This window comes from Gopherus flavomarginatus, chromosome 4, assembly GCF_025201925.1.
Source record: "Gopherus flavomarginatus isolate rGopFla2 chromosome 4, rGopFla2.mat.asm, whole genome shotgun sequence".
NCBI classification, from domain to species: Eukaryota; Metazoa; Chordata; order Testudines; family Testudinidae; genus Gopherus; species Gopherus flavomarginatus.
The window spans coordinates 96796558-96820910 of NC_066620.1; the positions used below are offsets into that span (position 1 = coordinate 96796558).

Sequence of the window (24353 nt, forward strand, 5' to 3'; positions counted from 1 at the left end):
GGGCACTGTAGTTAACTTTTTTATTAATAGAACATCTATTTTTAAAAACATTTAATTATTGTATTTATAAGGAAGGATAGGGATTGTCAGAGGGTAAAATAAGCCTACTGAAGCAGGGGAAGAACCTGTGAAGACATTTTATTAAAATCAGGAGATTAATTGTAGAGTTTTTGTTTGTGTCTCGTAGTTAATAATGAATTCTCTTTGATGGTCCAACTAGCAGTATTGCTAATCCCAAGCATTCAAAAAAATCATGAGATTTCAAAAAATACATTTTGGGTTATTTCTTCTTTGCCATCTGGTTTCTGAGTCTTTAAGATACACTTTGGTAACATTTTCAAGCTTTGCTCTTCAACCATGAGGACTATAAGAACAACTGCACACTATCCCCTTTTCATTAAAAGGGATCTCAACTCTGTACTTTTTTTTTTTTGGCCTGACAATTGTTTTTACATTATTATGGATACAAATACACTGAATATGGGTATTTCTCCATTTTCTGAAGATCTTATTTATTAAGGACAGAATCTGTTATTAATAGCAAGGGCTTAATATTTGGCAACTGAAGAGATGCACCAGAATAAAAATTTTTTTTACTAAAAGAACCACTTCGAAATTTAGCAGCTGCTTTTTGTCACCAGTGTCAACTGATCAGTGTTAAGGAGAGGGAGAGATACTAAAGTCAAGGTATGTCCTAAATGAGGAGAGGAAATAAAGGAAGACAGAGTGGCAATCAGACCCAATGTGCAGACTGCTTCATCAGCCTGATTTCAGAAACTGGAGAGCTCCCAGATGTGCACTGCTATGAGCTGCAGAACATGAGTAATATCTGAATTTCTGGACTTTGATAAGAATAGTGTCTGAGAAATGTTTCTCTCCTTCTCCAACTTCTAAAAAATGATTAGTCATGCCATTTTGTGCCTGCCTGGAGTTTTGAAATAACAATTTTGAAGTTAGATATCTTCACAATAAAAAAAGAGACTTTCAAGATATGTAATTCAGAGGCGATCCCTTCAGAGGCTTGAACTACAGGGAAAATTTTCAAGGAGCCCAATTTCCTAGTTTCACAATTCCACAGCTGCACAGGGGAATGTTTCTGAACATTAAAACAAGCTGCTGTTTAGGTACCTTTCTCCTGGGCTGTATTTGAGACAAAATGGAGCACTGGTTGAATTAGAAAAGGAAGTTAGGATGTTCTGCGTGGTGCTTCTAATGGAGGAGAAAAGGGAGGAGGATCACAAGTAGACTGGCTTTTCAGAACACTTAACATTGCCCCTTCCCATCTTAGCAAGAGGGTGTGTGCATGTGTTTTTCTGATTGGATAGCTATAGGGTGGTGATAGGGCATCCCAACCCATCTCTTTAGAGGGGAATCAGGCTGTGGAAGATGACAAGGTACAGGTCGTGTCAGAAGGGGTTCCATAGGCTACCACCAGCAGCCTCAACCCCAACCAAGTTGGTTCACATCATCCTTTCAATGACAGGAAAGTACAAATGCAAGGGAGTAGGAAGTGTTTTTATTCCTTGCGCAAAATTAAGCAAATGTGTGGCAAGTATGCAGGCCAGCATGGCACTCAGTGAAAGCTCAGTTCAGGGGAAAACAGGGTGATCCTCATGTCCAAGGCAGGACCAGGAAGTAGATATGGCAATGTTACAAAAATCTCCATCTTCATTAAATTAGATACACTGGTTTATTCCAATAGGGCAGACAGGTCAGATGTCAATGGGCAGGTTTTTAATCTCTCATTCTGGGATTTGGGCCAAGAAATTGAAGCCAAATCAGGGGCTGGAACATGTGGTTAGGACCAAACATTAACAAGATTTGTAGCTGAAGTTGGTGGTGAAGCATGAGGAATTCCAATGCCAAATCTTTGGTTGTTCCCTTTACAGGTGGAGCCTCATGGCAACACTGTTTTATTCACTCAAGGCTGCTTAGTGAACCTTCTACTGTCCTTGGTCTGCTGCTCCTCATTAAACGCTTTTGTGTGCAAGGTTAAAATAAATGTGACTGGGGTGCTCAACTGGCGAAGGGTGAATTAGGGGTGAATCTGCCTGAGGGTAGAGCTAAGACTTTAGTCTGTGAGATTTCAGATTAAGGGTTGTTATTACTCAGATTAGGCCCTGCCCATGAGCTGTCCATATCACACCCGGCTTTTGAACTGTTTTGTATAATAATGGAATGGGCTGTTATTTGTGCAATGTGTTTACCCCGACTGATTACAATTTGTACAGCTTTCTGTTCACTAGAAGGGATATGGGCCAGGTGAGTGTGACGAGCTGCAGGGAACCTTTCAGCAGATGGCAAGATGTTTGGGGTTCATCTGAGGTCCCTTCCAACCTGAATAATCTATGAATCTATGAAAGAGACAAAAGGATCCACATGCAGCAACTGACATATTTAACAGAATTAGACACAGCAGCAGGTGTTTCACACCTCCCTGGGGATAATTAGCGGGCTTATGGGTATTGATGCAGGGAACTAAAAGCTCTAAAAAGCAGCAGACCAGCTAAAAACAGCTGCAGATGATCATAAGGCATCCAAACTTGACTGCAAGGTGGTAATGCCCAACAGGCCATTCTGTGAAAACCTAGTAGCTGCCCCCTCGGGTGTTAAGCGGCCCGTTTGTCACTGTAACAAACAAGATATGAGAGGATGGGTGGGGCAGGGGAAATGGAGGGAATTCCTGAAGGAGTTCAATATATTGTCATATTAGCTAGCTGACTGGAGATACATAGATACAGTTGGTGTTAATTCAGAGGTTTTACATTATCAAGAGGATTGATGTATTCAAAAGTGGCCTACGGAGTGGCTTGAAATAGGTGTACACATCATTATGTGCCAGGTAGTAAAGTCTGTGCAGCTAATGCAGAGGTTATGGGCCTGTGTGTTGCACTATTAAATATCCTTTCACCACAAGACAAATTCTTGGTATTGATACTGGTTTTGCCAATGCTCTCCATTTCAGAAGGGTAGATTCTGGTAACTAATGCCGTTTGCCAGTCAAAACTGGTTACCAACACCTTGTTCTTTGTGGAACCATAGCTCCTGGCGGCCTTAAACACTGGAAGAGAACTCCATTGGCTCAAAGACATTCTAGGTTTTCAAGACAGGTTTCACTGAGTTCAGAGTTAGGAAAGGCATCCACCCACGATTGGCCCATTGCCAAAAGCTCCTGGTGGCGAGATATGTGGTGTGACTAGTGCACCACAGGTTGGCAGCATTCACCATGGGGCCAGTCTGTTGCTAGCTGACAGGATTTGCAGAATAATGTGGGGAGTTTTATTAGGGAAACTCGTGAAGGGTTTGGCCCAGGGTGAGAGGACCCAGCATGCAGGTCAGGCACCCCCAAAGCCACTCAGATTTGGTTTAGTCAGGGCCTTGCCTAGATTTTGCCATTGTAGAAAGAAAGCAATTTTATTTAAGGCTCTTTTCCCTTACACCAAAGAATGCCACAAGTACTGTAGTGTGGTCCCCGTGCCACAGGAGTACTCTGGAACTGGCTGATGTACGGCTCAGACAGCTGTCTGTGCTCCTATAGCAGAGATTCCCAAAATAGATCAGGCAGCGCACAGGATCATGACAGTGTTAAAGGAATACTGCCTGGAGGAATGGGTGTATCCAGTAAAAACTTGGAAGGTGTATTGTCTTTGCATATGCATGAGGCAGGCTTTGCATGTGTATTTGGGGGTCTTAGTTAACTGACAAGATGCCAGTTTGCTGTATGATCAGAAAGGGATTCTTATCTGGGGATCAATACAGTAAATTTAGCACATACTCCTTTTAGGATTGGTGCAGCCTCCGTAGGCATCGATTTTTGGATGTTTCAGGCTGTTGAAGATAAGATGTTAGAGAGCCTATGTCCACACTATGGAGGAGTCAGCAGAGCAAGTAGGGAGCATATGTTAAAACCGGTTTCTCATTTTTAGGGGAAATCAGAGTTAATATACCTGTCTGGATTTGTGGGTACTCAATGTTACACTGGCTTCATAAGCAGGTGGTTACATCACCCGACTGGTCTCAGTTGGGCTTCAGAGCCAAAGTTCTCTATACCAGTTTGGAAAGAGTAGCATGTTATGGGACACTCCTGTGTCTCTTTTGCACTAATCTGTGGACATTTCACATTGCCTAGCATGCCAATAGTCCATTAGAGGAGAATCATCTTAGAACTTGCACTAGGCTCAATTTGAAAATTAACAGTCAGTGGAATTTAGGGTGGATTACATAGCTATGGCCAAGGACCAGGTTGGTCTGGTCAGAAACACTCACAAGGCAGATGTGTCAGAGAGCTGGCAGACGTACACAAATAGATTTGATCAGGAGAACCATGAAACGTGAAGCTGTCAGTCTTTCTGACTCTTTTGGATCTGTGCTGATGGTCAAAGAGAGCAGGAATGATGCCCCTGAACCACGGAGGGAAAAAGAGTCCACTTATCTGATAAAGGATCCAGTATGTGGTTGAGCTATCCCAAACAAATGCTGCCCCTCCCCACAAAAAAAAAACAAAACAAAAAAACAAATTTGACAAGAGTTAGCTGCCAGACAGTTGGGAGGCAGGAGGGGAAGAATGCAACCAAGCAATTTGCTGGCATCTCTGTAAATAGTAACAGGCTGCAAAGGGAGAGCTCTGAGGACAAACCTGAGCAGAGGACCCAGGATAGACTAGTGGATTCCACAAGCCTGTGGGGTGAGACGAGGTGTAGAGCTTCACATACTGAACTCTCCCTCATCTATTCCATCATTTTTCTTCACAGGGGGGAGGGTGATGGGAGATTCAGTACTGGGCTGACTCATGAATTGAGTGGCGGAGGGTTGGGTAAGGGAGCCAATTCTCATTCTTTGGCTGTATGGTATGAAGCCATTTAACCCTGCACTGGACCCAACTGCTGTGGTTGGGAGGGGGAGTGTGTCAGCACCCCTTTAATATTAAAGTTAAAGCTGCAGCCTGCTGCTTTGTGTCTATGTCTTCATTCTTCTGGATGTCCAGTCAATCACAGAACAGCAGCATCCAAACCAGACATCACATGAGATTACACACTAACAGCAGACAGAGCTGAATGACTGGTAGCGATAAAGAGATTTGTGCACTCCACTTGTTCTGTCTTTTTTGGAGAGAAGTGAATTTTGAAGCCAAGGAAAACAGACTGTTGTGCCAGGTGTATTAAAAAGTAAAATATATGGGATCAGGACAGAGGATAATAAACTGGAAGGAAGCAACTTCTTCTAGCAAGACACTAGGGTGCAACCAGGTATATCTAAGGGAGTAGCAAGGGGAAATATTCCTGCCTACTTCCCAATTACCAAGGTCTCTATCTTCCATACCATTCGAAGATGCTGAAAATCAAATTACCAAGTTCCTTCGTAAGGCTGATCTGCAAGTTTGCATCCTAGCTTTTAAAGCCACATTCTTTGTTTTCCCTTTACTCTGGTAAAAGAATGTGTGTGTAATTACCAAAGTAAAGTTTCAGTCTCTTCCCAAAGATTCATGCTACAGGTTTTGTCTGGCTCCAGTCAGGATTTGTATGCATTTTACATATTTAAGGTCTACTTCAAGCGTGGTACACAAGACAAATACACAAGAACATAAAAATACAGAACATACACCCACAGCAAAGAACCTAATTTCAAATCACAGGTTAAAATGGAACCTGAATTAACAGGCAGAGTTTATAGAAGGATACAAAGCAAAGAACCAATTTGCAGTAACCAAGTAAAAAATCCCAGCTGGAATAAGTTACTAAATCAAATGTCTAAAAAAATTCAGAACATCTGTAAAATGCCACAAGGAGTCCGGTGGCACCTTAAAGATGAACAGATTTGGGCCACCGGACTCCTGTTGTTTTTGTGGATACAAACTAACATGGCAACCCCCTGATACTTGTAAAATGCCAGTTAATAAAGTGATCTGAAAGAAAAGTAATAGTTTTAAAACTCAGTGACAACATTCTAGGTTAAAAACAAAAAAAATATTTAGGTTCATTTTGGGATGAAATCTGAGAAAGATTCCAATTTTGGTTTGAGAATTGGGGGGGAGGAAAGGGCATGCGGGAGAGTGACCCAATGAGGTCCTTCACCATGTTGAAGAATCTTTTCTGCACATTACTTGAGAAAACAATAGCAGAATTTGAGTGATTATATTTGATGTAGCCGGCAATTCTATTCCAGTCCTGTGGAAAGAAATGGGGAGGAGAAGCACTGTGCAAATGAATGTGTATTATGAAATACAGATTTGATTTCTGATGCTTCTAAACAGCAACTTACGTATGCATACTGAACAAAAACTGGAAATCTCAAAATGTGATGACTAGCCTAGTAGAAATGTGCCAAAGTGGAATTCAAGTTTGGCCCAAAATAAGATAATGCATAAAATAGTCCCACAAAAAGAAATGTCCACTAATTATTTTTCATCTTATGCCTCTTTCCCTCCTCCTCACAACAACTCAGCATGACAGTCTCCATTTATTAGTTGTGTAGATAGGGCCCTTTAAAAGACAAAGTGTCTCCAAATCAGGTAAACATAATCCAGTTAATTACAAAAAATGGTTTTAAAATGTCACCATATAGTTGTGATGGCAAATGTTTTTACATCCATCAATTTCTTCTGTAATGTAACACACAAGTATTGATCATAAAAGACATGCTACAGTTGATTGTCAGTTAGGTCAATGACAACGTTACAGATTAGTATTAGATCAGACTGCTACTGTAAATACCTCAAGTTAAACAAAAAATATTGTAAGATATGTTCTTATTTGAATTCTCATTTGCATTCCTTATATAAACAACATGCCATGCCATTTGAAACTCTAAGATGTGGGAACTCAGTCAATACAAATAGATAAGGAAAATGTTACTTATATTGAGATTTAAAAATTAAAAAGTCCCAATATAACATTATTGACAGCAAAATGTTGTATAATAGAACACTTGACATAATATTTCTTAAAAATGAAAGAACAGTGCAAATGAATATATAAAATACCTTGGTAACCACTGGTGCTGAAAACCAGTGCCAGACTCTGTAAGGCTTTTCCTATCTTCTGATATTCCTTGGGTAATGCTGAAGAAAAAAAAAAAAAATAAGTAAAAACGTAAATACTGTTTTACACTCACTGAATTATACAGCATTTCTGGTACCAAACAGCTATTCAATATTAACCAACATTTATTCTTGGGAACAATGTTCTAGAAGTCCACCATAAGTCATATGTATGTATTACGTTTTATGAATATTTTTGTAACGGCAACCACTTTAAATAAAAAGATAAATACTGTCTTAATTTAGTCTTTCTATAGTTAGCCCAAAGAGATGCAATAATATCCGCACAAAGGGTAGTACTGCATATCCATACTTGAATAAATTGACCATTCCAAACTCCTGCAGATAAAAATCTTCAAACTGCACTATGACTTATTTTAAAATATAAGTGTGTAAGTACATATTTTAAAAATCACACACCAAATAAGTATCTGTCTCTGTATATACAATCTATGCATCTGTCTCTATGTATATAATGAACATGACATATTGTGCGTGTGTATGTCTAGAGATCTCTCTCAATATCTTATACAGATATACACACACACACACACACACACACACATACACAAAACACCCCTCCTATTCGCCTTCCGCCCACTACAATAGAGGGATGTATGCTTTTCTAAGAAAACTTTGCCACTGCGCCTTGAGCAGGGGTGAAAGTAACTGTAAGGACTTACCGATATGCCGGAGTCCTGAGCAGGGGGCGTGGCCTCAACCAGAAGAGGCTGGGCCTTTAAGTCACCCCTGGAGCTACCAGCTGCAGAATGGCTGGGAGCCCCGGGGCAATTTAAAGGGCCTGGGGCTCCAGCCGCCACTACCGAAAAGGACCTCTGGGCCCTTTAAATCACCACCAGAGCCCTGCTGCCACCACCCCAGGGCACTGGCAGCATGGCTCGGGAGGTGATTTAAAGGGCCCTGGGCCCTTTAAATTGCCAGCCTGGGAAAGCCGGTCCGGCATGGCATACTGGCTTTTGCCGGTACGCCGTACCATAGCATACTGGTTTACTTTCACCTCTGACCTTGAGGAAAGAACTGAAAAGGTCACCATGTGTGTCCATGCTTGCTTATCTAAAGCAACAAATATGTTTAAAAAGCTTGATTCAGGTAAAATGTCCCCCACCATGGAAGCTTAAAAGTATTCCTTCATTTCCTCTGTGAAGAAAACAGAATATTTTGTGTTTAAATGAACACTAAAAACCAGGGAGGGCGTCACTTTATTCCAAATTCCTATTCATGCAACCTATACAAATGCATCCCAGAAGTACAGTGAGATTTTTCTCTTAAGTGAGCCATAGCTTCCTTTTAAACATAAATTTGTTTCAGCGATATATCCTTGACCTGGGAGTTAGTAACATGAAGACAACCTTTTATACTAAGAAATTACATTAGCTGCAATGTTATAGGTCTTCATAAACATTCTTAAAAAAAAAAAGAACCTTCTTAAAAAGATAGCCATCATGGTTTCAAAATTTAATACTTACAGTAGGCACTAACAACATTGTATACAATTACAAGGCTAACAAAATGCGCTTGTATGTGTATTATACAATTTGGTGTTCTATTATGTCTACACAGACATGCGTGCACAAATTATTTCTCCACAATGAGGTTAGAATAGCTGTGGTTTATGGCTGAACTTTTAAATTATAAACAGCATGCATAATTAATATACTACAGACCCATACGCCTGAAGTAATCTCTGAAATGGAAATAATATTTTGCTTGTATGAATTGTCCATTTTAGAAAAAAAGAGATAGAAGTTGAGATATGTTTGCTTTTTCATTTTTGTTTTTAATTATCTGTATTTGGGGAAGCGTATTGTGTGGATAAAAGAGGGACTAAGTAGTTTTCAATTGCTCTGATATTTTAGTATTCGTACCAAGGTAAATGCCTTTTGACATCATACAGTGGGTCTCTCTATTAGTATCTTTAGGTCTGGCCTACACTTGAGGGGGAAATCAATCTAAGTTTCGCACTTCAGCTACATGAATAACGTAGCTGAAGTCAACGTACTTAGATCGACTTACCATGGTGTCGTCACAGCAGTGAGTTGACTGCTGCTGCTCCCCCGTCGACTCCGCCTGCACCTCTTATGGCAGTGGAGTACAGGAGTCAACGGGAGAGTGCTCGGGGATCAATTTATCGTGTCTAGACTAGATGTGATCAATCGACCCCCGCTGGATCGATCACTGCCTGCCAATCTGTGAGTAGTGTAGACATATACTAAATCAGGTATTCTAAGGGTAATTCTTGCTAAGTATTATTTATTGTATCACATTTTAATTTTTATTTCTTGTGATTAGCATTTCCTATGCATTGTGTCCCATTCACAGTACTATCCCGCTGTGTGCCCCATTAACCCAACGCTCCATCCTCACTTTTCTCAGGGTGCCAGGGCATCACCATTCTGTTTTGAGACCTATGCAATCCCCAGCAACGTCAGTCTGAGTTTATGACAAAGTGGCCACTCCAACAGAGAAAATTTGTATTTCCAATATTTCCTTCTACCACCATGGGTCATTTAAATTATATTAAGAAAGCGAATATATAAAAAAGAAGGACTAAAGGGATACCCAAGAGCTTTTGGGTAAGATGGGTTTAGATAACTAGGGATCCCTGAAATTCCAGCTCCTGTGGTACTCCAACCCTGCAAGAATAGATCTGCACTGCACTCAAGCAAAAAAAGAAGATGGGGACTGCTAAAATAAGAAAAGAACAGGGCATGGAGACAGAACCAGGAACTTCTATCCCATGCCTGTCTCCTCCTCCATCCAAGATACTGGAGGAGGAGAAAAAAAAAAGAAGCAGTTGTTTGTGTGTTTTAGATTACGCAGTTCCTGAATTCTATAGATATTAAGTTCCTTCTTCAGTACAACTGTTGGGGATATAATTTGGATATACATTTGGTTAACTGCAATTTCACTGCAATGGTAAAATATTAATTATATTCCACTACTGTTATAATAATTACTGTTCATAAATATTAAAACATTTGCTCAGCTGGCCACTTATTCTTAGTTTATTATTATATTGTTTTATATTGCAGTATCAATAGGCCAGGACTCCACTGTATTAAGTTCCTGCCCTATTTATATATTTTTGTAAACAAGGAATGTAGAGTAGTTGTCTTTTGGGTATAATAAGATTAACTATAGTAATAAGCATTTTGGAGCTTTACAATAATGATTATTTCCAGATAAAAACTATGTTAAGATGTAGTTATGGTGGAGAGTATATATTAATAATGTAGGGTAAAATACAATACAGAGATGTTGCAATTATCCCCAGACCAAGTGTTATAAACTCAGGAAATTTAGTTAAGGGAGGGGGGGAAGGAAGGGAAAAAGGAAAAAAAAATCTAATGTGTTTTTAAGGTACTATCTTTTTTAGCATTGTTGCCTTACTAGTAATTTTCAGTGTGTGGTTTCATCTAACATAGGATGTCCTATCAAATTCAGTTGATCTAAATACATTTCAAATTTAATAATAAATACACAAATATATCTAAATAATAAAAGAGCAAGGCAGAGAGGACTTAAACTTGTAAAGTTTCCAAGTGACACTCACGTCCAGTACAACGCTTCCAGTGTTCTTGTCCCACCGTCAACAACTCTTTAACTCCATCATCCATGGATTTGGTGAATCTGCCTACTGCATCACATTTCTGTTCTCTGTGGAGTAAGAGCAATCCCATTACAGATAAATACAGAGTTGTTCCAATTTGCTACAGTTGGCATTTAAACTGATGCAATGGACTTTTGAACAACTACATGACTATTATTAATAATAACTTTTACAATGTCCAAGAACGTGTTAAGCATTTCACAGAACTAGTAAAAGACTGGAGTGAAATCCTGGTCCCACAAAGTCAATGGCAAGTTTCCCACTGACTTCAGGGGGGCCAGAATTTCACTCCAGGTCCTTTGCCTGATGCTTCATACTGTTTGTTATACTTTCCATCCTTTAAAAGAAATCTGCAACTGGATTATCATTCTTGCTCTGGATCCCTATGGATAAGAAAGTGCCATGCACTTTTTAAAAATCTAAGTTTAAGTTTTTTAAAAATTTTAATGTGAAGAAATAAATATTAAAAAAAGACAACAGAAGTCTGATTTCTTAAAATGATGGTACACATAAAAACAGCAGCTACATCCTATACTCAGAGACCAGTCTACAAAGGGTGAATCTGATATGAAAATGAATTTCAAAACTAGACTACCTCTTCAGGGAGAATACAAATATAGTCTCAGCCTGAAGATGGCTAATCGATTTACGATAAAGGGCTGCTGATGTTTCATGGAAAAAATGCTAATATTTTGTGCTCAAAAACAATCTGCCTGGAATTCAATTTATGGATTTCTCTTTCACTTTACTAAGGGGATCTGCATTAAAATATCAAAATGTATATAGCACTGAGCAATTAACAGAGTAAGCTCTATAAATGTCCTAACATTTTCATTAAAATTTTCCCCAACTATTCCATATTTTAATCGAGTGCCCATGAGACCATTAAGATGTAGGTATCATCATCTCTATTGTACAGAGAGCAAGAGGTTAAGTGACTTGGCCAAAATCACAGACGAGGTCATTGGAAGAGCTGAGACTAGACCTCAAAGGTTCCTAGACCCCAGCTTTATGCTTAGGTTACTATACATTTCTCCCTGAAAGCAGTACCTGATCATTCTCCATGAAATGTCAATTCTTTGTTTGCAATATCACAACTTGTAATTGGGGAAGTTTCTGTGACTTTAAACAGGAAAAACAACAAAACAGCGTAACTTTAATAGGCCAAGATCCTATTTTCACGCAAAGTCCCAAACACTGAAGAATGCGATAAAAAAAATAAGGCCCACATTCCAAATAAAAGTTACCCTGTTTATGTGCCACCCAATTAATTATAATAGGACTACATGCAAGAATGAGCATAGGCATAGAAATAATTGTTTCAAGAATTAGGCCACGTTTTTAGGATCATCAGTGAAAGGTGATATAAAGGATTTGACCACTTAATGGGAAGACTGACTTACAATATAATAGTGAAAATAAAATATGCAGAAATGAAATGTCAGCACATTCACCTTGGACAGGAGACAAACCAATAGAGCAAGAGTTATATTTACACCCTTATGGACTCTACTGAAAAAAATGCTGAAATTATGATAAATATAAAGTGAGATTTAATCCATATGCCATGAGTGTGTGTTTGACTCCCTTCCGGGGAACAAATGGACAGAAGACTTAGGCCTTGTCTAAACACAAAAGCTGTACTGATTTAACTTACAAATGAGTTAAGTAAATAAGTTATAGATGCAACCCCTTTATGTGGACAATTAAGTTGGTTTAAGAGTACTTTAGATTGAATTAGTTTAAAATAGTTGCCTTATTGACTGGCAAATTTTCTACCACAGTGTGTCTGTTGACAGAGATTAATAGGGTAGAATGGTTGAGAAAACAATGGCCAATGAAAAATCAGAGTGGTAAGCTCCAGAATAACTACATTTTTTGTTAAGTATTTTCGAAGTTGCCCTATAACCACCTGCTTTCTTCTACTCAAGGAGATAATTCACAGAAATATTATGAATTAAGGCATACAAACCTACTATTTTTTTATTCCTGTTATTAAAAGATATAGTATGAATGGCATGTATGTAGATTAAGACTTGCCCTTGAAACAAAAACAAATAATAAGCTTCCTAACTTAGAGGCCCTAACACCTTACAGCCTCATCATTTCTCTTTCCTGACTGATGGGAAATGTTATGCCTTTTGATAGTATTTTTACAAACCAATTCTCCTGGAGCTCTCTTATCACATCATTCTCTCACTCACATACAAAATCTATTTAGTAACAAGGTTTTTTGTACCACACTGATACCACGGTATTTAAAGCATATAATTAAGGTTGAGGATGAACAACTGATTTTGAAATAGAAGAGACCTAGAAGTCCATTTCCCTGCTAGGGCAGGGCTGTTTCCTCGAATACAGATAGATATTACTCCATGCACCACAATGATGTTGCTTTACCGATAAAATGCTCGGCATAGGCCTCATATATTTCTAAGTGTAGGTACAGTATGATATTGCTATTCTAAACATTTTTCATGCAATCACATCAGCTCATCCACAAACATTTAATGTCTTCACAGACGTACAGACATTATGGAAATCCATGTAAACACCCATGTTCTACAGTAGATGGGAGACGAGGCGAGCTAATCACATATCTCCTCATTTTTCTTTCTAACGCAAGATTATAGGAATTAAAGACAGGAACTGCAAAGCAGATCCAATTTATCACCCTAAGGTTAGTTAAGAAAAGAGAGAGAGAGAGAGAGAGAGAGAGTGTGTGTGTGTGTGTACACACATTCCTTTACATATCCTTTATATAAAATTTGCCCAATTTTTATGAGACTTTTTTAAAAAGTTTTTTTTAAAGTTTGATAATTTAAGTCACTCTTCGCTCATTTGTAATAGATTTCTCTCCCATCAGAATGCTTTGCTGAATGAATTAAACATGATCTTTTCCATTTATGCACAGGATTGTTTTTCTTGCTTGACAGGACTGTCTACCTCACCTTACATTTTTTTGGATACATTTAGTTGCTTTGGAATGATTCAGAACTGCCACAATAAAGAACAAAATATACCATTTAACTGCAGCACTGGCAGGCTTCAGTGCCAATATTCTGCCAATGCTCATCGACTCTGATTCAAGTTAGTTGCAAAGAGAAGTCCTTTTAGGACCTGCCTTCAATCTGATCTTCGATTCCGCATGTGCAGATCTGCGCAATATCCTTTTATTGTGTCAGAGTTCTAACAGATTTGGAGAGGTCTCCACCAAATCTTAAGATAACTTTATGAGAAAGCTACCATTTTTCAGTTTCACCTCAATGACCAACTGCCAGAAGTCCTTTGATATCACCAATATGTATACTAATGCAAGCTTAAATTTTTGTTATATGGATAGTTCAGTAGTTTTCCATCAGGAGATAACATTTTGTAATATGACTGCTGACATGTAGTATCAGTGCAAGAGAAGGGAACGTCACCTTACATTTCTATCATGTCCAAGTCAGGCGCTTCGGGTTCCATAGTAGAAAAGATCATTACTCCCACAATCTCATCTTTTTCTGCCTTCCTCTTCCCAGTTTTCCATTCCTTGGAATAAGAACAATGGGACAATGCATACTGTGAAATGTGATCACCACTATTTACCCACAGTAGAGTAACATGTATCCTAAGCTATGAATGCAACTTCAAGGGGAGTTTTGCCAATTCTTCTATACGGAGAGAAGTTCAACTTTAAAAAAAAAAAAATGCATTTCATTTTCTGTATCATAGGACTAAGCTGAAAATGTGAATTATACATTGTACATAAGTATATACAATACTGAAACTACTTTCCTATAACCGAATTACAAAAGAAAAATGGATTATGCACATATCTAAATTGTTAGATTTTAAAAGTTATGCTCCACTATAGAGAGAGAGAGAGAGAGAGAGAGAGAGAGAGAGAGAGAGAGAGAGTGTAATGTGTGACATTTTTTGATTGCCATCATCTAATTGGTTAAAGGACTGAGCAACTTAAATTTTTTACTAACATTTTCCCACATGGTCATATGACAAATGCACATATCTAAATTGTTAGATTTTAAAAGTTATGCTCCACTATAGAGAGAGAGAGTAATGTGTGACATTTTTTGATTGCCATCATCTAATTGGTTAAAGGACTGAGCAACTTAAATTTTTTACTAACATTTTCCCACATGGTCATTTGACAAATGTCAAAAAATGTCACACATTACACTCTCTTTCTCTATAGTGGAGCATAACTATGATAACTGCCACTGTAAAATCCTTAGTGGGAATTATTTTTTTTAATCCTAGATATGTTGCAGCATCAGTTCTCTGTATTTCAGGTCACTAGTCATGAGAATGCCAATATCCAGCCATACAGTGTTTCGCAACAGAAACTGCTGACAAGGCAGAAGGAGAACTGCGTGACCCAATCTTAGCTATCAGAACATTTTCTGGATAAACGTACACTCTGCACATGTACTCCATTTTGCATTTATTGCTCATGAATACTTTAAACAAAAAGTTTGTCTTTAAAAAAAAAGGGTGCCAGTTATGTAGGCCTAGCAGTCAACAAATAACCAGATTGGTACTAGTTCTGGAGCTTAGCAAATGGGCTACCCTCAAGAGAAAAAAACAAAATGAAGAGGAACAAGAAAACTGAAGAAGCAAGCTTATGTTCTAGATATATCTGGTCCAACCTCAGTGCAGAGGTCGGGACTAAATGACCTCTCAAGCTCCCTTCTAGCCCTACATTTCTATGATTCTATCTTCAGGGAAACCTGTGGAATGATCTTGTTACCATCAGGATCAGCCCCTTTTTCTGTCTTTTTTAATGCAGTACTAGGACCATATATCTCTAAGCTCTGCTGCCAAATGAATTGTTTCTGGCAGCAGAACAGTACAGATCACTAGGACTGTACTGACTGATGAGTCAACCAACAATGAATGAGTTCAGCAGAGTCAGATCTGATCAAGAGTAACAGTCACAGAAATCTTTGGAAGGGCACATTTGTTTATTTTGTTAAAGAAAGCAAAAAATCCCTTGGGTTGTCGGTTTTTCACCCATTTTTAGATAATTGCTACTATTAGGAGTTACGCTTATTCTATTCTTCTCTTCCAGAAATATCACTAACTGGAGATACAATGTGTGAGAGGAGTGAAGGGTGAGGGAGAATTAGAAATTATTATTCCGCTAATTCTGGAAAAAAAAAAAAAAAAAACACCACACTACTTTAAAATACCTATCTATTGGGACAGATGCCATAAAATTTCATTAGTCAAACCTATTCCTCTTTTAAGCAATGAGTCAAGTCTACCAAACACATGGCAATTTACAGCTCTTGTCTACTGCCCACTGGGGGGGGGGGCAGACAAATCAAAATATTCATTATCTGTAGGCTACAAAATTTAACGCACTCTCCTGTACAAAGTAAGATCAGTCCAAAACCCTTTCTTTCATTTCTCTTTTCCAACTGTAACAAGGCTGAATTGTTTCCTACCTTCTCATCCCGGAAATTGAGGAACTGCTGAAAAACTTCACTTTCTGAAACAACCGGATGACGACACATCCTGGTCATCCAACCCTGCAGCCTCTCCATGCGCATTTTGATAAATTCTTCTTCAAAGCGCCCTGCAATATACTGAATAATAACTACTTCATTTCTGCTTTAGCAGCATCCACAAGTATATTTAAAATAAAAACAGGCTCTTTTCAACTAAATTTGGTGGATTGTGAAATGGCTACCTTTATGTAATTTCTGTAGCTTGGAAAATTAGAAGAACTGTAGAGTAACAGACATCAGCTGTTGGTGAGTAGGATTGTTATTTTTAAATAATGGCCAAGACACATTTTAGAGAGTTCTCTTGTTTTGTCTGATTTTGAAAAATAAGGACAATGGCATGTCATTTCCGTTTTCCAGAGAACACAGTTAACTAGTTGACCCAAGACATAGAATTTACAGGCATGAGCAAATTGCAGGCCTTTGATTAATGCAATCAATTCAGTTCTTCAGTCAAGAAGATAACAGATACAGATATCAATATCTGAAGAAAAAGAGTAAAACCAAAATGGAGTAGCATTTATTTGTTAAACATGGTAATAGGTCATGTTTATAATGCTTCTGAAAGGTCCAACATCTGTTAAGTTCATACATGGAAGGCAGTTGCACAAAAGACAACATCCACCAACACCATCAAATAAATACCTTTTCACTTGTTCAAAATTTATAAATATTGTATCCACCAACATACTAAGATCATCTTTTCCAGCTTATGTAGAAAAAAAAATTCAAGCTAAAAGAATAGCAAAGTTTGGCATTTATGAAGTGCCAGCTCTTTGTAACTACGGAGATATTTAGCACATATCACTGAAACTCTATTACATTTTAAAAGTAGGTAACTGATGAAACGCTATTTATAAAGAGCAATTTCCACCATTGTGTACTGATAATTACCCTTGTTTTGTTAAAATTAAAAAAAGACTATCATTTTATAGTTAAAACTGTAAAAAACACCTCATTTGTTTGATGAGTACTACATAGTACACAATGAATAGTATACGTTTGAAAAGGTTAAGGCATTGTTACAGCATACTAATAGCTCTGATCCACATAGCACTGTAGATAGCAGTCCTTGAAGGAGTACACTTAAAAATACACAGACGCGCACACACACACACACAAACCTAACATCGTTGCTGTGGCAGCAGCTTAAAACCCCCACAGAAAACTAAAGTGGTGAGATACAAACAAGGAGAGGAGCTGGCAATACTAACCAACAGACATATACAGAACTTAATGGCATTAGTCAATTAATAGAATAATTTAACACTGAAGGAAAAAACAACATATTCCATAACTATAACTTGCTTTATCATCCAGCTGTATTAAAGCTGCAGTCGTGTCTCAGTCAGTGTACGGAGACATGAATGGTAACATATTTGGAATCTTTGCAAATCACATCCATAATCCATAACAGCCAGCAAAAACATGATTCCTGTTACAGTTCTCGTCTAAACAAAGTAATAGTCAGCTGGCATAGTAGCAGGCTTTCCGCAGACTAGGGTCTAGAATAGCTTTTTTTCTGTCCAGCCATCCTCTGAAAGAAACTTCCTGAGCATGCTGAAAGATATTTACACCATTTTAAAAGAAAGTTTTGTTTAACCTAATTTCTAAAGGAAATAAACACCCTTTCTTGGCACAAATCAAGAAAATCAACCTCGCTCACAGAATACCAAAGACAAAAGGTTAACTGAGATGCCAGATTCTCTTTTGAGTCGTTTATGATCCAATTACAATGAAAGCTAGAGACACATCAGGTCTTCGGGTTTCTTTTTAGTTCACGTTCACATGTTTAAATAAAAATACTGGTTGAATTCTAAGCACAAGGCTAGCTAAGCGAAAACAAAATCACTTCCTCACTTTTCAATTTCCTCGGCACTTATCCCAGCATTTGCATCAATGCTCAACTTTCTTCACACACAGAGAGGCTGTTGCAGTTTCAGTGGTACAGAGAGCCACATGGCTGGCTGCATGCCTGTTTTCACCACACTTAACAACAAATACATTCCTGGTTAATGTGCCACTGAATTCTATGAAAATAAACAGATTCTGAGATTACACATGACTGTGATGACTGAGCTGCTGAGACCACTGAGGGCCCAATCCAATATCCATTGAAATCATGGCTCCCATTGACTTCAAAGGGTTCATGTCAAGCCCTTATTGTTTAGCTCAACAAAGAAAATAATAGAACGCCACTAGTCGCTGCCTTCAGCCCCCAACTAAAACCTCTCCAGCACATCATCAAGGATCTACAACCTATCCTGAAAGATGATCCCTCACTCTCTCAGATCTTGGGAGACAGACCTGTCCTCGCTTACAGACAGCCCCCCAACCTGAAGCACATACTCACCAGTAACCACACACCACAGAACAAAAACACTAACACAGGAACCTATCCTTGCAACAAAGCCCGATGCCAACTCTGTCCACATATCTATTCAAGTGACACCATGATGGGACCTAATCACATCAGCCATGCCATCAGGGGCTCGATCACCTGCACATCTACCAATGTGATAGATGCCATCATGTGCCAGCAATGCCCCTCTGCCATGTACATTGGCCAAACCAGACAGACAGTCTCTATGCAAAAGAATAAATGGACACAAATCTGACATCAGGAATCATAACATTCAAAAACCAGTAGAAGAACACTTCAACCTCTCTGGCCACTCAGTAACAGACTTAAAGGTCTGTTAAAGGTAGCAATTTTGCAACAGAAAAGCTTCCAAAACAGACTCCAACAAGAAACTGATGAATTAAATTGCAAACTAGACACCATCAAGTTAGGCTTGAATAGAGACTGGGAATGGCTGAGCCATTACACACACTGAATCTATTCCCCATGTTAAGTATCCTCACACTTCTTGTCAAACTGTCGGTAATGGGCTATCTTGATTATCACTACAAAAGTTTTGTCTCTTAATCAATTAGCCTCTTCGAGTTGGTAGGACAACTCCTACCTTTTCATGTTCTCTTTATATCTCCTTACTATATGTTCCATTCTATGCTTCCGATGAAGTGGGCTGTAGCCCACGAAAGCTTATGCTCAAATAAATGTGTTCGTCTCTAAGGTGCCACAAGTACTCCTGTTCTTTTAATCAGGGCAAAGGGTCAAACAGATAGAAAACACTTTTCATGTGACCTTTTTCAGCAAGTGTGAAATGAACTATAAAAAACCCATATGTAACATTTTACTTATCAGAAGAGCAATGGTGTACCCTCGGTCTGAGGATCCTTCCTCTCTCCCCCACAATTTTCACTTTTATTATTCTTCTCTTTCAAACCAAAAGGCCCGTTTCATGATAATGTTCTCTGAACAAATGAAGAGGAAGCTCTCTGAGAGCCACTCCCAAAACTGCCCACGGGGTTGTTTCAGAACAATGAAACCTTCACTACCAAGACTAAGCACACTCCCCTCGTAGTGCTTAGTTTTCCAGCCCAGTGGCAAAAGGAACAAATTTGAGATTTGAACAGATATTGACATATGTCATGAGTCAGACTATCATCAAGCCACCATACCCAAAAGAAGAATTATCCTGAACACTTTTCAAAACCATTGAGAAATAAGGAGAAGGTCACTATCAGGTGAGATTTTTTCTTTGAGTTCACAGCTGGAATCATTTACCTGTGACTTGCTTGTCAGGAAGAGATGGGATTGGAATAGCAAATCCAAATTTAACCAGGAGACGCTCATATAGCCAATCAAAGTGTTTATATCTGTGGTTGACAGATCGATTAGTGTTCTGTGGAACAGGCAAAAGAAAATTCTGACTTTTGATGGATCCTTTAAAAAATTAAAGTAAAGTCGCCAACAAGTGGTTAATGTGACTAACTAGCCTGACTAAAGCTTTGGCACAAAGTCTCAAAATATTTACTATTTAACAGGTTTCAGAGGGGTAGCCGTGTTAGTCTGTATCAGCAAAAACCAACAAGGAGTCCTTGTGACGCCTTAGAGACTAACAAATTTATTTGGGCATAAGCTTTTGTGGGCTGCCCACAAAAGCTTATGCCCAAATAAATTTGTTAGTCTCTAAGGCGTCACAAGGACTCCTCGTTGTTTTTATTTAACTACAGTGCCTTGAGGCAACAGTAATGGAAACGTTAGCTCTTCATAATAGTACAGTTACCAATTGGGAAAAAGTAACTTTTCCTTAAACTATCTGCTATTATTTACTTTCGTAGCCCCCCATACCACCACCACCTTCCCACCTAGGATGAAGTCCTGTGCCATACACACTTACAGTACATGTTAGCTGATATTCAATGTAGCTCTTCAAGCCATACATTTTGGAACCTTTTTTGGGATCTGCCACCACACAGTCAAACGTAGAGGTAGGATAAGCCCACATAGGACCATAATCTCCAACCTGCAAGAAGTTACAAAAATATTAAATTTTATGAATGTAAACAGACCATCCTTAACAAGAAAGCAATTAAAACCTGTGCTGGACATTCTAAGCGTCCGGGAACTACACTGATGTTTGAGGGTGCTCAGCAGCTTGCAGGAGGCATTCAGGGCTATTTGAAGCGGGACCTTAGACTCTTGCAGAGTCCACTACCTCTCATTTATAAATCTAATCAGAGGTACATAATGCAACTGAAACGGCTTTTAGAAATTGTTTAAAATTTTGAATAGCATGAGGTATTTTTCTTGTAGCAAACAATGTACCTAGAATAGCTGCTAATGAACAAAGGCGACTACTGGAAGATGTTGCCCTTGACTTTTCACCAGAAACGCCCAACTCTCTCCACTGAGTAATTTGAAGGTCTTTTGATCGTCTAAACCGTTACGTAAGTATTCCCACTGTATTTGATGGGAATAGTTGCACGAGTGAGGGTTTGCAGACTGGGCTTTGTTACCTATATGTTAGACCCATTTATATATTGCACAGCCAAGCAGAATACATTGTAAGCAGCATTACAAGAACACTGGAAAAATTAGCACAATCAAAGCAGCAAGCAATTAAGAGCCTGATCCTGAGATATGCTGCTGAGCATCTGCAATTCCCATCAAGATCAAAGGGAGTTAATGAGGACAAACACAGGGATGGATTTTAAGCAGCAGGCCGCAACTTTATTAAACTTAAAGTGGGCTGGGGCACTATCTGCTTTGTTACTCATTCTCACATACCAGGGTAGACTCTCCTCAGCCTACAACCAACACTCAGCTCACTCAGAGTCTTACCACCACCCCTCACATTGGTAGGGGGACAGAGGATATTAAACGAGGGAGGACCTCAGCCCACAATGTCTCCCCCATCCCATCAGCAAAATCCCAGGTCTTTTACTTCTGGGAACTGTTCCATTTATTTAGCCTTTTAACTGCACTGGAATTAGGTGTAAATTGCAGCAAACTAACATGCCTACCAAGTACTACCACAAATTAACAAATCCTATTCCTAATTAATCTAGTTGTCCCTCCATGATGTTGCAAGGAAGGCAAAAAACTCCTGAGGCATACACCATTTTGGTCTGTCAGAACCGCAGCATCCTCAAAACACATCTCCAAAGCTATCAGTAAGGGGTCAAGGGATAGGCTGCAGGAACAGAGCAAGAAGAGGATCCACATGGCCCAGGCTAAGGTTTAAATTAATGAAAGGAGAGGGCAAGGAACCAATCAGCAACCTTCCTCCCTTCAGATGGCCAATGAATGGCTAGATACTCTGGAGGGGAAGGAATCACCTCTGCAACCTACCAGTGGGTGCTCCATTTAGCTGGGGCTGTCCCAATCACCAATGGCCCCCATCAAGTTTCCCACCTGTTGAGGCAGGTGGGTGGCACTGGAGATTCTCGACATTTGGCAGGATCAGGCCCTAATGGCACAGTCTCTCCAAATATAAATAAATATATATCACACACACACACATCCCACAAACACTGTCCACAGTACACGAGGCATTAGGTTACCAAACTAAGCTTTTACTTACACACTGGTATTAGTCTCCCTCAGTAATTCCTCTTTTAGCCTCAACATATCTTAAAAATAATTCGGATGAGGAAAACAAACCCAACAACTTACAATTATGGGAATTTTCTCTTTGGGTTTTACTAGCTGCTTTGCCAACAGATACTGTTCCATTCCAGGTTTTGCAAATCCAGGGAATCTAATCAAAGAAATAAAGTGACTGAATTTCTTTTTCATAATCCCTTCTTTGACAGGTTCACAATTTCCTGCCATGTTTTTAAAAACTCATTATTCCTGATGGGCTAAGGAGAGCTGATAGCCTAATTACACTAAATGAAATCTGTGCTAATCACAGATTGCTTTGATGGCTAATTATTCACTGGAAAAAAAAAAAACCAGTAAAGCTTCAGCTATTGAGTAATCATCATCTTTATTCATGAAAGAACAGGATACTAAGCTTGTTTCTGATTGGCTGAACTGCACAATAGGTCTGGTACTCAAAGCCAATCAGAAGAAGTATGACAGTGGAATAGTTAGCAGCAACTGCCATTCTATTACATCATCACTCAACAGCTAAAATGATCTGAATTCACATCAGTTTCATCTGAGAAACAGTAATAATGATTTACTATGAACTACAATGTTATAATTTTATCTAGTAGTTCTGGACGTAAGTGTGATGCTCACATGTTTTATCCACTAACCAGAATTAATAAGTGAAGTTATTGGGCCCGCAAATCAAAGTTTACATTACAAAAACCAACCAGAGGAGTCCAATTTCCTCAGTCTTTTCAATGAAATGACTGGACCAAAAGAGCTGGCTCCCTGAAGTGCTGCCAAGCAGCTGCTGTTTGCATGGAGCAACAACACGGGTGAAGTGTGACTTAAATTCACAAATTAGTTTACAATGCCCCTAAAATAGGGGGCTTTGTTGGTGGTGATGCTGGATTTTGAAATAAGTTTTAGTATACAACAGTGAGATCTGTATTAACAGAAATAACATCATTGTAAAAGAACACTGTCATAGGACAGGATCAAAGTGCCTCCTGCTTTGAAAAGCCATTGCGTCTGCATTACCTAGTCATTAGTTTCCCATAAATGCACGGCTTGTACTACTAACTACATAACAGGGGCCATTATTCTGCACCCGTTTTCTATTCCACTGACATTCAATTATAACTACTTCTCAAAGCCAGCGATAGACGCTTATCCATTTATACCTATTTATTATTCCAGGGGTAATATTCTATTTGACCCTAGATGAGATTTCATCCTGTTTTAAAATGTGGACTAACTTTAAATTGGAAAAGTAAATAAAATTAGACTTCCTGTAATAACAGGCCTGATTCTCCAACACACATTCATGCAAGTATTCATTCATTAAAGTCAGTGAAACTACTTGCTTGAGCAAGGATTATTCACACGAAGAAGGGCTGTAGATTCGAGCTCAGTATTTTCAAAAGGTAGAAATCCAAAGAATCAAAAAAGTTACTCAACATAAACTACCCCTCTTGCAGTACAGTTACAACGGCCCCAATCCTACCAATGTTTATACATATGCATAGCTTCATGCATGTGAGCAGGCTCACTGAAGTCAATGAGACTTCTCATATGAGGAACATTAATATTGTATTTGCCAGATTGGGACCTTTGTCATTGATTGCTGAAGTCTTGTCCTCAATCTGATTTACTTTAAAATAACCATTTTGGTTATAGCTATAAGGAATAATGGATAAATATGATAAAGAAACACATGACCAAATCTAAGTCCAAAAAGAATGAAGTGACAAGGAACTGTGCCTGAAACCAGATGCTGTACTTACATTACTTACAAAACAAAACACCTTAAAAAAACCCCTCTCTGTTCTAACTTATTATCTATTATGAACACGTAAAGAAAAGAGCTAGCAAAAGACAACAAATCTGTTCTTTAGGAGTATTGTTTTTCTGTTAGAGGGTTATGCTGCCATTTGGTCAAACGGTCTTATAAAGTTCAGGTTTTTGGCCTATAAGTTAAAAGAAGCTAGTCTTATTTAGATTCAAAACCAAACTAAAAAAGGAGAGTATCCCAGATGTGCAGTACTCATTGCTAAAGTGCATGACTTTCAAATGTGCATGATAGCATAGACACAAACAAAGACATGGAAATTATGATGGGTAACTCTGTATAAAAAAAGACCTTTCAAAGGGATGAGAACACTAAAATATTACTATTAATTTACATTTTAAAATATTTACTTTTTTTTGTTAATTACATTATGA

The 24353-nt window shown here is 38.6% G+C and overlaps 1 protein-coding gene across 1 annotated transcript in view; it reads right to left on the reverse strand.

Annotated features, from left to right (window-relative positions):
• The window catches only part of SNX9 (sorting nexin 9), a 103407-nt gene that overhangs the window by 16425 nt on the left and 62629 nt on the right, over window positions 1-24353 (reverse strand). The window contains exons 7-13 of the mRNA XM_050949662.1: window positions 22206-22290; window positions 20428-20553; window positions 19812-19929; window positions 16121-16251; window positions 14098-14201; window positions 10611-10714; window positions 6980-7057 (exon numbers count right to left, since the gene is read on the reverse strand). Of these exons, the coding sequence (XP_050805619.1) occupies window positions 6980-7057; window positions 10611-10714; window positions 14098-14201; window positions 16121-16251; window positions 19812-19929; window positions 20428-20553; window positions 22206-22290 (746 nt within the window). The remainder of the gene's footprint in view (window positions 1-6979; window positions 7058-10610; window positions 10715-14097; window positions 14202-16120; window positions 16252-19811; window positions 19930-20427; window positions 20554-22205; window positions 22291-24353) is intronic.